This window comes from Panthera pardus, unplaced genomic scaffold (assembly GCF_024362965.1).
Source record: "Panthera pardus isolate Hobbes unplaced genomic scaffold, ASM2436296v1 HiC_scaffold_25, whole genome shotgun sequence".
Taxonomy (NCBI): Eukaryota; Metazoa; Chordata; class Mammalia; order Carnivora; family Felidae; genus Panthera; species Panthera pardus.
In genome coordinates, this window is record NW_026526821.1 from 35,218,184 (window position 1) to 35,230,294 (window position 12,111).

General features: G+C 42.4%; 1 protein-coding gene across 12 annotated transcripts in view; it reads left to right on the top strand.

Moving 5' to 3' along the window:
• PLCB4 (phospholipase C beta 4) overlaps positions 1–12,111 on the top strand; it is a 420,803-nt gene that overhangs the window by 279,919 nt on the left and 128,773 nt on the right. For all 12 annotated transcript variants that reach the window (XM_053890434.1, XM_053890428.1, XM_053890431.1 and 9 more), the window contains 2 exons: positions 170–229; positions 1,753–1,896. In XM_053890434.1, coding sequence (XP_053746409.1) covers positions 170–229; positions 1,753–1,896 — 204 coding nt within the window. The remainder of the gene's footprint in view (positions 1–169; positions 230–1,752; positions 1,897–12,111) is intronic.

Genomic DNA, 12,111 nt, shown 5'->3' on the forward strand with positions numbered 1-12,111 from the left:
AATGGTCTTGACTATTTATGATCATTGGGTATTGCAATTACTATCCTTTATTTTTCACTCCCCCTCTACCTTACTGTCATTGGTGTTGCCTTCATCATCATGTACCTCATCTGTGCCACAAGTCTGGCAGGATTTTGCCTCACTGCTGTATTATATTCTCTCTTTTCAGGAAGGACAAGTTCTAGAATGCTCCCTCATCAACAGTATTCGATTGGGAGCCACCCCAAAGGTACCTGTGATTGGTGTTTGCTGTTCTTCTAAACACAGATTTCCTTAGGTTGGAAAAGGTTTCTAGAATGCTATTTTAACCTGTTATTGCCCAAACTCATCAGCTGGGAGTTAAGAAAACACACAGTTCAGAAATCTTTTCATCTATGGAGTGCCTAGGTAGCTCAATGGGTTAAGCATCCGACTTCAGCTCAGGTCATAATCTCCCGGTTTGTGAGTTCCATCCCCACATTGGGCTCTGTGCTGACAGCTCAGAGCCTGGAGCCTATTTCAGATTCTGTGTCTCTCTGTCTGTCTGTCCCTCTCTCACTCATGCTCTGTGTCTTTCTCTCTCAAAAATAAATAAACATTTAAAAAAATTTTTTTAAAGAAATCTTTTCATCTGTACCTTTTGGGTGGTTTGGATTGCATTACATTTAGTTATATTAGAAACGTTGTTCACCTTTCAGAGAGAGGATGCTTTCATGGTATCAGCATCAAAGAAACCGTTTCCTTAACTCAGAAATTAATTTGTCAAGGGCCCCCTCCCTCCGCTGCCATTTTTTTTTTCTTTTCAGCAAACAGTGAGTCACTTCTGGTCTGTGGTTGATGTGGAAATTTAAATAGCTTGGGTAGTTTCATATTTGTGCACCTGTGCACGCAGACATTGGCTCACCTTGGAGGCTCAGTTTGCCTCTGAGAGAAAAAGATGACAGAGCATATAAATCAGTCTTCTTCACAGTGATTGATTTGTTTGAATAAGAAGCTGTTTGCATAGTGGTGCTAGGAATTTAAAAGCTGGCTTTTTTCTAGAATATTAAAGCACAGTATTTATTCCCATTTTCATAATAGCCCTGCAGGTTTTTAGATGTTGAAAACAAAATTATGTTCCTCATTTTGTTCCTCTTTGTCTTTTTTAAAGCTGTCCTCTTTTTATGTTAGTTAAAATTTCTGTGTAACTATGTTGGCATTTCCTTCTGAGTTCTCCTGGAGGACAAAACGCTATTTTATTTGGTATTAGGGTAAAATTACACTGTCATCATTCCAAATGAAGATGCCATGGCTTCTAGAGATGAGCATACTTTCTGTGTCCAGGTTACTTGACAGACTTAATCTTATTTTTTAATGACCCTTGATTGCTGGCCGTGGCAAAGCCCATGTTTATTTGCATGAGACCTCAGTCACTGTCCTCTGCTGAGAGACCCCTTTGATCTTTGTGGACATAAGCAGGTCCCAGTCACAACCTTTCCATCCCATTTTCATATACCAGGCCCTGTAATAATTACAACCAAGAACCTAAAGACAGACCCTCACACCTAGTTTTCTAAATCAATAGTATTATAATACCTTTCTTACCAAATGAGTTCAAGTAATGTGTAGTGTTATAAGTTTTACCTCTACAAGCTTTAGAATAATGCTAGATATCTGGGCATTCTAGGTAAAAAGAAAACATTTGTCCTGTGTATTTTTACATCAGATGAGCAATGTTTCCTCCAGTCTTTGATCTAACAAGTTTTTCCTGTGTGTATATATATGTCTATACAGGATCCCAAAATCCTGGCTGCTCTTGAAGCTGTTGGAAAGTCAGAGAATGATCTGGAAGGGCGAATAGTTTGTGTCTGCAGTGGCACAGATCTGGTGAACATCAGTTTCACATACATGGTGGCTGAAAATCCGGAAGTAACTAAGGTAGCCTCAGTGAAAGCACCTCTCTCCCTTTCCCCCCCAGATGTATATGGATGGTGTGCATAATCTTTATGTATAATGTCATTTTGATTTATATATTAAAAGTTGTATAGTAATTTAAGATTAAAAAAAATCTATTTCCATTGCCTAGCTGAACATTGGTGTAGAAAATTCAGCAAGCACCATGCTTTTAGAGTATCACTTCCATATACCAAGAATCCAAATACCTCTGTGGATATGTTGTAGGGAAAACTAGCCCAGGACCTCTCTCACACTAGAATGTGCACAGGAGTCACCTGGGAATTTGTTAAAATGCACATTCTGATTCGGTAAGTCTGAGATGGGGATAAAATTCTCCCTAACAGGTTCCCAGCTGATACCAATGATGCTGGTTGGAGAACCACATGAATAGCAGGGGACTAGATCAGCACTGCCCGGTAGAAATGTAAATCAAGCCACAGATATTATTTACATTTCCTAGCAGCCACATTGAAAGAGTAGGAAGGAACAGGTGAAATTAATTTCAATAAAATAGTTTATTCAGCACAGTATACCCAAAATACCGTCGTCTTAATGTGAAATCAAAACTTATTAATGACATATTTTACATTTTTCTATATCAGGTCTTCAAAATGTGATGTGTGTTTTCAATTCAAACCAGCTACATCTGAAGTGTTCAATAGCTGCATATGGCTGATGGCTATCATAGTAGAGAGTTCAGGTCTAGACGGTAAAGATATTCAAGCTCCAATCCCTGCCCCTATAAGTTATTGAAGTATTGGATCATGATCCATCTTTTAATACCATACCTAGCATACCATTGCCCTGGCAAGCAAGTCTGAAAGAGATTTTGTCCCAAGTAGAAAGCCTCAAACATAAATCAGTTTGCTGCAAGTCATTTGTTTTCAGGGTGGTTTTACCTCTGAACAGAGAGAGCTCTCATTATCTTTCTGTAGTAGGTGTGAAGAGGCCTTAGCCTTGATTCTCCCATTGCAGAGACCTGAGTTTGGGGGCTAAGGGAGGCGTTTCATTTTCCCACTTAATCGTATAATGTAGGATTGAATAAGAAAGTCATCATTTAGAGCTGGGGGGGGGGGAATGTACAGATAACATCATCTGACAAAACAAGACTTCTAAGACTTAACCCTGCACCCAGAGCTAACTGGTGGCAGAAGTGAGTTCTACAGACTCTGAGAGCCTATAGGCTCTCTACTCCCACTCACAAAGTATGGTCCACATTCCAGCAACACAGCCTCACCTAGAAGGTCCTTACACTTTAGAGTCGCCAATCCACCCAGACCTGATCCAGAATCTTTGCTTTTTTAACAAGATGCACCACCCCCCGCCCCCCCCCCCACCCCCACCCCCCTCCCCCCCCGCCCCAGATGACTCAGATGTGTGGTGAAGTCTGAGGAGCTCCCAGGCTTAGGCTTTGGAGCCAGGAATGGTTGCTCCATGTTACAGGGAAGCCTTTGTTTCTGTCTTGTGGTGGTTTTGTGGGTTTTGTGCTGTTGTTCCAGGTTGCTTCACTTTGGGAGAATAGATATTGCAAAGCCTTCAAGTTCTTTTATTATCTTGCTTAGATCAACACCAGTTTGAATGGTTTCTTGAACCCTGCTGATGTCAACATACATTGTTCCCGCTTTTTGGCATTTACGTCTGCATATTTTCTACAAAGGTCTTTTTTAGTGGCTATTTGCCATAGCAACATTCAATCCCAGAAGTCCATGTTGACCACCCACAAAGAAAAAGTCTCGTTAATCAGATGCAGGTATTGAGCTGCCCAACATTTTGCAAAAAGACAGCTCTGTAGACCTGTGTTTCTTGGCTTTCATCAACCCGTCACATTACAAGAAGCAGGGTTGCTCAGTATAAGCTTGGGCTTTGGCATCAGGTTGCCTGGGCTCAAATCCTGGCTTTCCCCCTTAGCAGCTGTGTGATTTAGGCACACAGTTTACCTCTCTGTGCCTCATTATCTTCATCTGTAAAATGGGAATAATACCAAAGTATCTGCCATTAGGATTGTCATGAGGATTGCATGAGTTACTACTTGGAAAGGGCTTAGCTCAGTGTCCCTCATTGAAAGCCTTTGATGAGTGTTAGCTATTAGGATCACAGGGTCACAGAATATTATTAGGACAGGAAATGGAGTTTAGAAAGCACTTCCTAACACTTCATTTTTCAGATGAGGAGAGTGAGGCCAAGGAGTTAGCAGAACTCACCTAAGACTACACAGCGGGCTAGGCCAGAGTCTGGTTTAAAGCCCAGGCCTTCTCACTTCCCATGTGATGCTCTGGCCGTGCCACCCCACCTGATGCCCTGGGCAAGTACAGTCCTGGGAAGATGGCTTAAATCAGTAAATCCCATAACATTTTTGCTTTCCATGGTTTGATTGCTATCAATCTTAGTCCATTTTGCTTCAGAACCATGTTCGGAGACCCATACTCATGAGTAGGTAGTATATATGTCTATCTTTGAGATAGAGGGTATGTACTAAAAGTTAAGATTTGGGGTTCTTTTCTTGATAGCATTTCCACTGAAGCTTTGACATGTGGAGGAGAAGAGAGTGAAAAAGCTTGTTATTGAGTATACATTTATGTGGGTAATCTTGCCTACTTCCTGATATCAAAACTTAAAATAACTGCATGGTTCATATCATTATGCTACCTCCAGCACTGACACTATCTTCCCTGTCCCCACCATCTTATTCCTATTCCTATGTATGTGTTACAATCCCTAACAGAACACACAAGCCATCAAGGTGAGAGGATTGATACAGAATACAACAAATGTAATGACCTCGGGTCACAGTGATGGCAGAACTCACAAATTCGATCTGGTTAAGTGAGAAATGTGGAGATGTCCCGTGTGTCTGAAATGGCACTTGTGACTTTGTGATACCACTGAAGCATGATTACAGGCTATGAGCCTGGAATCATGGTGCCACATGATAAGCTAACTGCCTTCTATTCTTGCCCTGTGTTCCTGGTCAGTTTTTCACAAAAGTCCATTAAAACAAGTCAGCATAAAATAACACATACATATCTTAGACACTTTCTTTTAACTGGAAGCATATAATGTGATTCGGTTGTTGGCCAAACTCTTAATATCAGGTATGAAGTATCTTCATTCAGTATGGGTCTGTGGATTGGGGTCCATGTCGTTTTTGCCTGTATCTCACCCATGAGGCATTCGTTGCCTCAAATATCCAGTTTGGTTTCTTTGAAGTTGAAGTGAGGCTTTTAAAGACATTCATGAAGCAATGGGAGTGCAGAACCCTACAACTTTATGACTCCTTTCTCTAATCCTATTGTTGTCCACACAGTTTGAGAAAAAAACATGTTGAGCAACTCGCCTTTAAAGACATCTTTCCAAAATATCCAACTTAGAGAAGGAACAACTCTCTTTCTTTCCACGAGCGTATTTCATTGGTTCATATGGGTTTTTTTATGTTTTTATTTTTGAGAGAGTGCAAGCAGGGGGAGGGGCAGAGAGATTGGAGGACAGAGGATCTGAAGTCGGATCTGCACTGACGGCAGAGAGCCTGATGGCAGGCTCAAACTCACGAACCATGAGATCATGATCTGAGCCAAATTCAGATGACTAACCAACTGAGCCATCCAGGCACCCCTGGTTCATATAGTTTTTTAATTACAATGGATATGAACAGGTTTGGAAACAAACATAAGTAACTCATAGTAAGCATGCAAGGTTAGAACAAAGGATCCAACATATTGGACATTTGCTTACTAATTGTGAGAGGTTAGCATTCCCTGGGTGGTCAGAGTGTTTTGCTTGTTTTATGAGCATCTGATGAGTGCTGGTCTGACTAGTGAGAGATCAGTCAAGAGACTTTCTAGTATAGAACTTGCTTAGGAGTCTTTATCCTATGAGATTCTTGACTCTGTTCTTAATTCCTGGGCTCTCAGGACACTAATGACCTGACCATTCTGAAAAAACAGTTTACCAAACCTTTCATCCAGGCAAATGGGCCAACTTTTCAGTCTCATGTACTGTCCATTGAGGACCAGCTTTCATGTGGAGGAGGAACTTTTCCTGACTTTGAGCCATTTTACTTTCTTCCCCAAGAAGTTCTCTGCTCTTTCTTATCTTTTTATTTCAAGTGGGTATTTTATTTTATTTGTTTATTTATTTTGAGAGAGAGAGAGCGAGCAAGCGAACAGGGGAAGGACAGAGAGAGAATCCCAAGCAGGCTCCCCAGTGACCGTGCATGGCCCAATGCAGGGCTTGAACTCACGAACCGTGAGACCATGACCTGAGCCAAGATCAAGAATTGGAAGTTTAACTGACTGAGCCACCCAGGCGCCACTTAAGAGTCCATACTATTGCATGGTATCTGAGTTTCTCAGAGTTGAGGTTTCAAATACAGAATATTTTCCTGTACACGTGACTGGGAAAATATGGTTATGCTTTCCTACAGTAGAAGGAGGTATGGGTATAAAAGACATCTTTGTAGCTTGGCTTGTATTTTCTTCAGCCGCCTTCTCTGCTTAAAGAGCCAAGAGTTTGCCATGCAACTGTACCTCTTTGGAAGATTCGAGCTCAATGCTACATCCTTTCTCCTCTACAGAATAACTAACGGTATTGTAAACTTACGTCCAAATCTAGACCCTTCACCCACAGTCCTTGCAAGCAGCTGAGACCATCAGTGCTGCCTTTGTCTCCTGCATCAGCCCATTACAAACAGCCTTGTATCAAGAATCTAGCTGCTTCCCATCACCCCATCACTACAGCGTGCGCCAGGCCAGTGTCCTGTCTCTCCTGGTTTCTCTGCCTTGGACTTGCTCCTTTAGTCTGTTCTCAAAATAGCAGCTGGAGGGATGCTTTTAAAACAGAATGCAGATCACATCACCTTAAGACTTACAAAGCTCTACAGGAAGCCACCCTCACTCTCGCTTTCTGCCCATGTCTCCCTCTCTCTACTTCAGTATCTCCCTCCAGCTCCAGGGACTTTACATTTGCTATTCCTTTTGCCTTGAACACACTCTTCCGCCAGTTAATGCACTGCTTTCTTGCTCACGTTTTCTCACGTCTCTTCTGGAATATCGCCTTAGCTCCCATTCTTGCCATACTGCGGCTCTCCCTCCTTTATCCAGCTGGGTTGTTTTCGTATCATTGATCACTATTTACATATCATTTATTCGTTTATTCACTTCCTCTCCTGACATCCGGGCAACGTCCTGTTCACTGCTGCATCCCCAACATTTAGAATGGTCAGTGCCCAACATTCAGTAGGTGCTCGATAAATGCCCATTTTACTGAGGTCCTTATATTGATGGAATCAATAAATTCTAACCCAGGTGATAAATGTCTAACCCTCATTGCTGTACACCTCCAGTTTTGTGCAGTGTAGCTCCAAGAAAAATTAGGCAAATGCTCTTTACACAAGAAGCCTGAGAAAATGTGATGGAAAGATCTGGGATTCCATGGTGTTATTTTTAGAGTCACTTTGCAAGATGTCATGGGACTGTTGCTGAGAATCCATGACAAGACTGGAGGTTTTAACCTGGTGTCTTTCCTCTCTCCAATTTAGATCATTATTTTTCTGCTTGCCTAAATCCTTCCCGTCATTCCAGTTAGAAAATTTAGCTTTTATTTCCTTTCCTTAAAAACCCTCTATTTAAAGGAATGGCTAACAGATTGCTAGCACTTCTTCCTCAAACACCTGTGCCTTTGGGTAATACGTGAGTATGATATGTAGCTATGAATGCCCATGAGTAAAAGCAGCCACATGATGGTGGTTTCCAGTTTTTTTTTTCTAAACTACAATAAAACCCGCCCCTCCCACACTCCCCTGCCCCCTCTCCCTCTCCTCCCCCTACCTCTGCAGATAATTCTCATCTCTGCAAATAATACTGACTATGACAACTGCATTCCTTAGTTAGGAACGCAATTCCGGGGCAGGGGGGTGGTGCAGGGGGGTGGTGATGCCACCTGGGTGGCTCACTCAGTTAAGCTTCTGACTTTTGATTGCAGCTCAGGTCATGATCTCAGTCATGGGATCAAGCCCTATGTCAGGCTCCCTGTTCAGCAGGTAGCCTGCTTAAGGTTCTCTGTCTCCTTCAGCCTCTCTCCAGCTCACACTCACTCTCTCTCTCTAAAATAAATTAAAAAAAAAAAAAAAGAATGCAACCAGCTTGGAAGGATTTTGTCTCTGGCTTGTTGAAGGGAGTTCAGATGTCTTTCATTACGTTACAGCTGGTGCGGCACAGCAAACTGAAATCACAGAGTCACTGTACATAAGATGGAAATGCAGCCCTCATTTAAAATCCCCAAAAATAAGTGTGTTATTTTATACTAAGTTGAATTTTCCTTTGATTACAAAAATAAGCTGTTTTTATGAGGTTCAAAATGCAAAGATTTACACTGAATTTAGACAATTTCCAGACTGCTCATTATACTTCACGCAGGTTGTAAATATTTGGCAAACTCTATAAATTAGGCTTTGTAAGTAAGTCCTCAAATAAGCCCATCAGTAAGTACTAAAGAAATTAAGTTACAAAACTGTTATGTGTTCTCTTTTGTTTACAAAAAAGGTAAAGTCAGATAATTTATTGCAGGTAATAAAATCTTAGTTTAGTAAATTGGGTTGAATACCAAGACCGCTTTGCTGAACTTGAATAATGTTGAGTGGAAGGCTTACTACAAAGGTTCATGGCAAAGGCCCTGAAGAACCTGTCTCCCCTCAGCTTTGTTGTTGTTGTTGTTGTTGTTGTTGTTGTTGTTGTTGTTTTTCCTCCCAAACACACAGTTTCTCCTAGGGATCTGACCACTGGCCTCACCTTGGGAGCCTCTTAAAAATGCAAATTCCATGGGGTACCTGGGTGGCTCAGTCCATTAAACCTCTTTGGCTCAGATCATGATCTGGCAGTTTGTGAGTTCGAGCGCCATGCCAGGCTCTGTGCTGACAGCTCAGATTATTCTGATATTCTCATTCTCTCTCTCTCTCAAAAATAAACACTTAATTCTCTCAACCCATGGAATCTGAAATTCTGGGAGGCAGAACCCAGTAGTAATCTGTTTTAAACTAAACTGCCAGGTGATTCTGATGCAGGGTGACGTTTCAGTCCTGTTGGTTTAGCATACAAATGGACTTAGTCCAAAAACCACAGTGATTTTGAACTTACACAAGTTTTTATCAAATTGATTGACTACAGCAAACAGGTTAATCTATAGACCTGTGGATTCTACTGACCTAGCCGTTGATTAGAATTCACTCAGTAAGAACACAAAAAGCACCATTAAAATGAATTAGTGTCTGTGACCCAAGCAATAGCTTTCTTTCAGAGCACTCCCTGTTAAGATGCTGTTTCTTGACATGCAGGTTTTTTAAAGTTTATTTATTTTTGAGAGAGAAAAATGCATGAGTGAGGGAGGGGCAGAGAACAAGGGAAAGAGAGAATGGCAAGCAGGCTCTAGGCTGTCAGTGCAGAGCCCAATGCGGGGCTCATATGCAGGAACCATGAAATCATGACCTGAGCCAAAGTCGGATGCTTAATCAACTAAGCCACCCAGGAGCCCCAGCGTACAATTTTAATTGTATTATATATGCCAGTCATTCTCAAAGTGTGGTCCCCAGACTAACAGCTCCAGCAGTACCTGGGAACTTAATCAGAGATGCAGATTCTCAGGCCCTGGCCCTACTGAATCTGTAACCAGTTTTAGCTCTCCAGGCGGTTCTGGTGCACACCCAAGTGTGAGAAGCACTGCCCTGTGGAGAAGCTTAGCAAGGAGTGTTTATATCCTGCTTCTCTTTAACTCCTTGGTCTGCTACCCAGGCTCACCTGAGCCAATGCCTTTGGAATGCTAAAGTAGCTAAATTATTAATCTCAGCTTCCTGTGTTCTGATTGATTAAAGTTTTTCACCCCTTTGCCTCAGTGTTTCTTGAGGCTCAAGTCTGGGATAGGATGTGTGTGTGTTTGTGTTCTCATGTTTCCAAAACTGAAAGTTGACATGTTCTTGTTTTTACTTTAAGCCGTTTTTGAATTCATGTGAAACAAAGCAGTGATGGCCGGTTAAAAAGCTCTCTTAAGGACAGAGCTGTGAATCAGCCAGTGTGTGGGCGCATGTTGTAAGCTTTAAGTGCCCTGTCCTTCCTAGGTGTTTTCTTCTTGCCAAATGAGGATAATGGAGTTCATTTGGCTTATTGCTGGGTTGAATTTAGAAACCATCATCCTCTCTCTGCCTCAGGAGGGAGGGCTGCCTTCATTGGTTAATCTGTGGAGTGGGTGAAACTTGTCTCCTTGGGCCTCCCACGACCGCCTTCCATCTCTCTTGCTCCCTCGGTTCTCATTGTGCTTGTAAAGACCGTCTGTCCCAGAACCCAGTACTTCAGTGTCTCATCCATGGTGGTGCTCTGTCAGCTCTGAACTTAGTGCTTCATTGCCATATCAACAAAAGTTGTAGTTCCTTTAAACCACCAGTTTTAAACTCAGATGCCTACAGAAGCCAGGAAGATGATGTAAATAATGAAAAAATGCCAGGTGATGACAAGGGATAGTGTAGACAGTAGCGAGTTGGGGGGTACATACACCCTCTAGGGGGTGGAGGGCAGCATCTACTTCAGCCAGTTTTCCAACTATCTAAGAACATGGGCCTTAAGGTTGCTAGATTGTTGGAGATGCTGATATTTTGTCCGTAAGATACTAGACATCTGGATTTTTTTTTACATGAAATCTGTTGTTAAAATGTTGACAAATATATTCATTTTTTAATGATTTTTTAAAATGTATTTATTTTAAGAGAGACAGAGACAGCTCGAGATCAGGAGGGGCAGAGAGAGAGGGGGACAGAGAATCCAAAGCAGGCTCCACACTGTCAGCACAGAGCCTGATGTGGGGCTTGAACTCATGAATCCATGAGATTATGACCTGAGCCAATGCCAAGAGTTGGATGCTCAACCGACTGAGCCACCCAGGTGCCCTATGTTCATTTTTAAATGCCATGTATGCCAAATGACAGATCTGTCTGTGGCTCATTTAGAACCTTAGATCTAGACCTCAGCCAACATGCAGCATGAATGTACTTACAGTAAGATGAATGCTGATATTTACCTAATGTGTTCATTTCACTGACATTTTAAATAAAGATGCCTGTTGGGGCACCTGGGTGGCTCAGTCCATTAAGTGTCCGACTTCAACTCAGGTCATGATCTCACGACTTACAGGTCCGGGTCCCATGTCAGGCTCTGTGCTGACGGCTCAGAGCCTGGAGCCTGCTTCAGATTCTGTGTCTCCCTCTCTTTCTGCCCCTCTCCAGCTCCCACTCTGCCTGTCCCACTCTCTCTCTCAAAAATAAATACACGTTAACATTTTTTTAAAAAACTAAAAAAAAAAAAGATGCCCTTTTTTTTTCCTTTGTACCTTCATTCATCCAGCTATTCATCCAAGAATTTTGTGTGTATGTGTGTGTGATGATTTCTAATGTTGGACAAATCATTTCTACTACATGGGCTTTTTTATTCTCACAAACAAAAAAGAGAGAGTTGTACCAAGTGACCCTTAAAGTTATTTCCTTCTATAAGAGTTAAGGAATCTCTTTGCAAGAGAAAGTATATTAGATGCCGAGGACAGTATGGATCAGTTGTTTGGAGGGCACTTGTATATAGTGGAAGTCTTTGGTCTAATGTAGGTCACATCCCCATCTCTAAGGCCAGTCTTCAAACTGTTAGGATGGGAGGTTCTGTGGTTAGAGAGGGAGTGGGGGAGAAAAGTATTTCCGTAAAAGAGGCAGGACTTTGTACCCAGAAGAGGGAGGGCCTGCTGGTCCCCTTATGGTGATGTCCTCAGTGTGCAGTCACCCGAAGACAGAAGGCTGTGCATGTGGCAGGGTGAAGACATGAGCAGACATTCAGAAGCAGAGGAATATTGTACCTGCAGTGGTAGATCCAGGGTGAAGACTGGAGTGAACACTTCTCATTGGGAAATTCGAAAGTCAGGCCAAGCCTGTGGCCTGCTGGGAGTGCCAAGCTGAGATGCTTGTGGAATCCATCCTGATGATTCTAGGGAGGCAATGGAAGGCCATGCCTGGTGTCATGGGAGGGATACAACATACTCTACATTCTCAGATCAACACATGGTAGTAACATGTGGCTGAGAGCATCTCTCCTCAGCATCTGGGTCTCAGCAGCAGCACCTGGGAACTCTGAGCGGAATCTCAGGCCCTGCCTCAGCCCTGAGGAATCAGAATCCGCATTT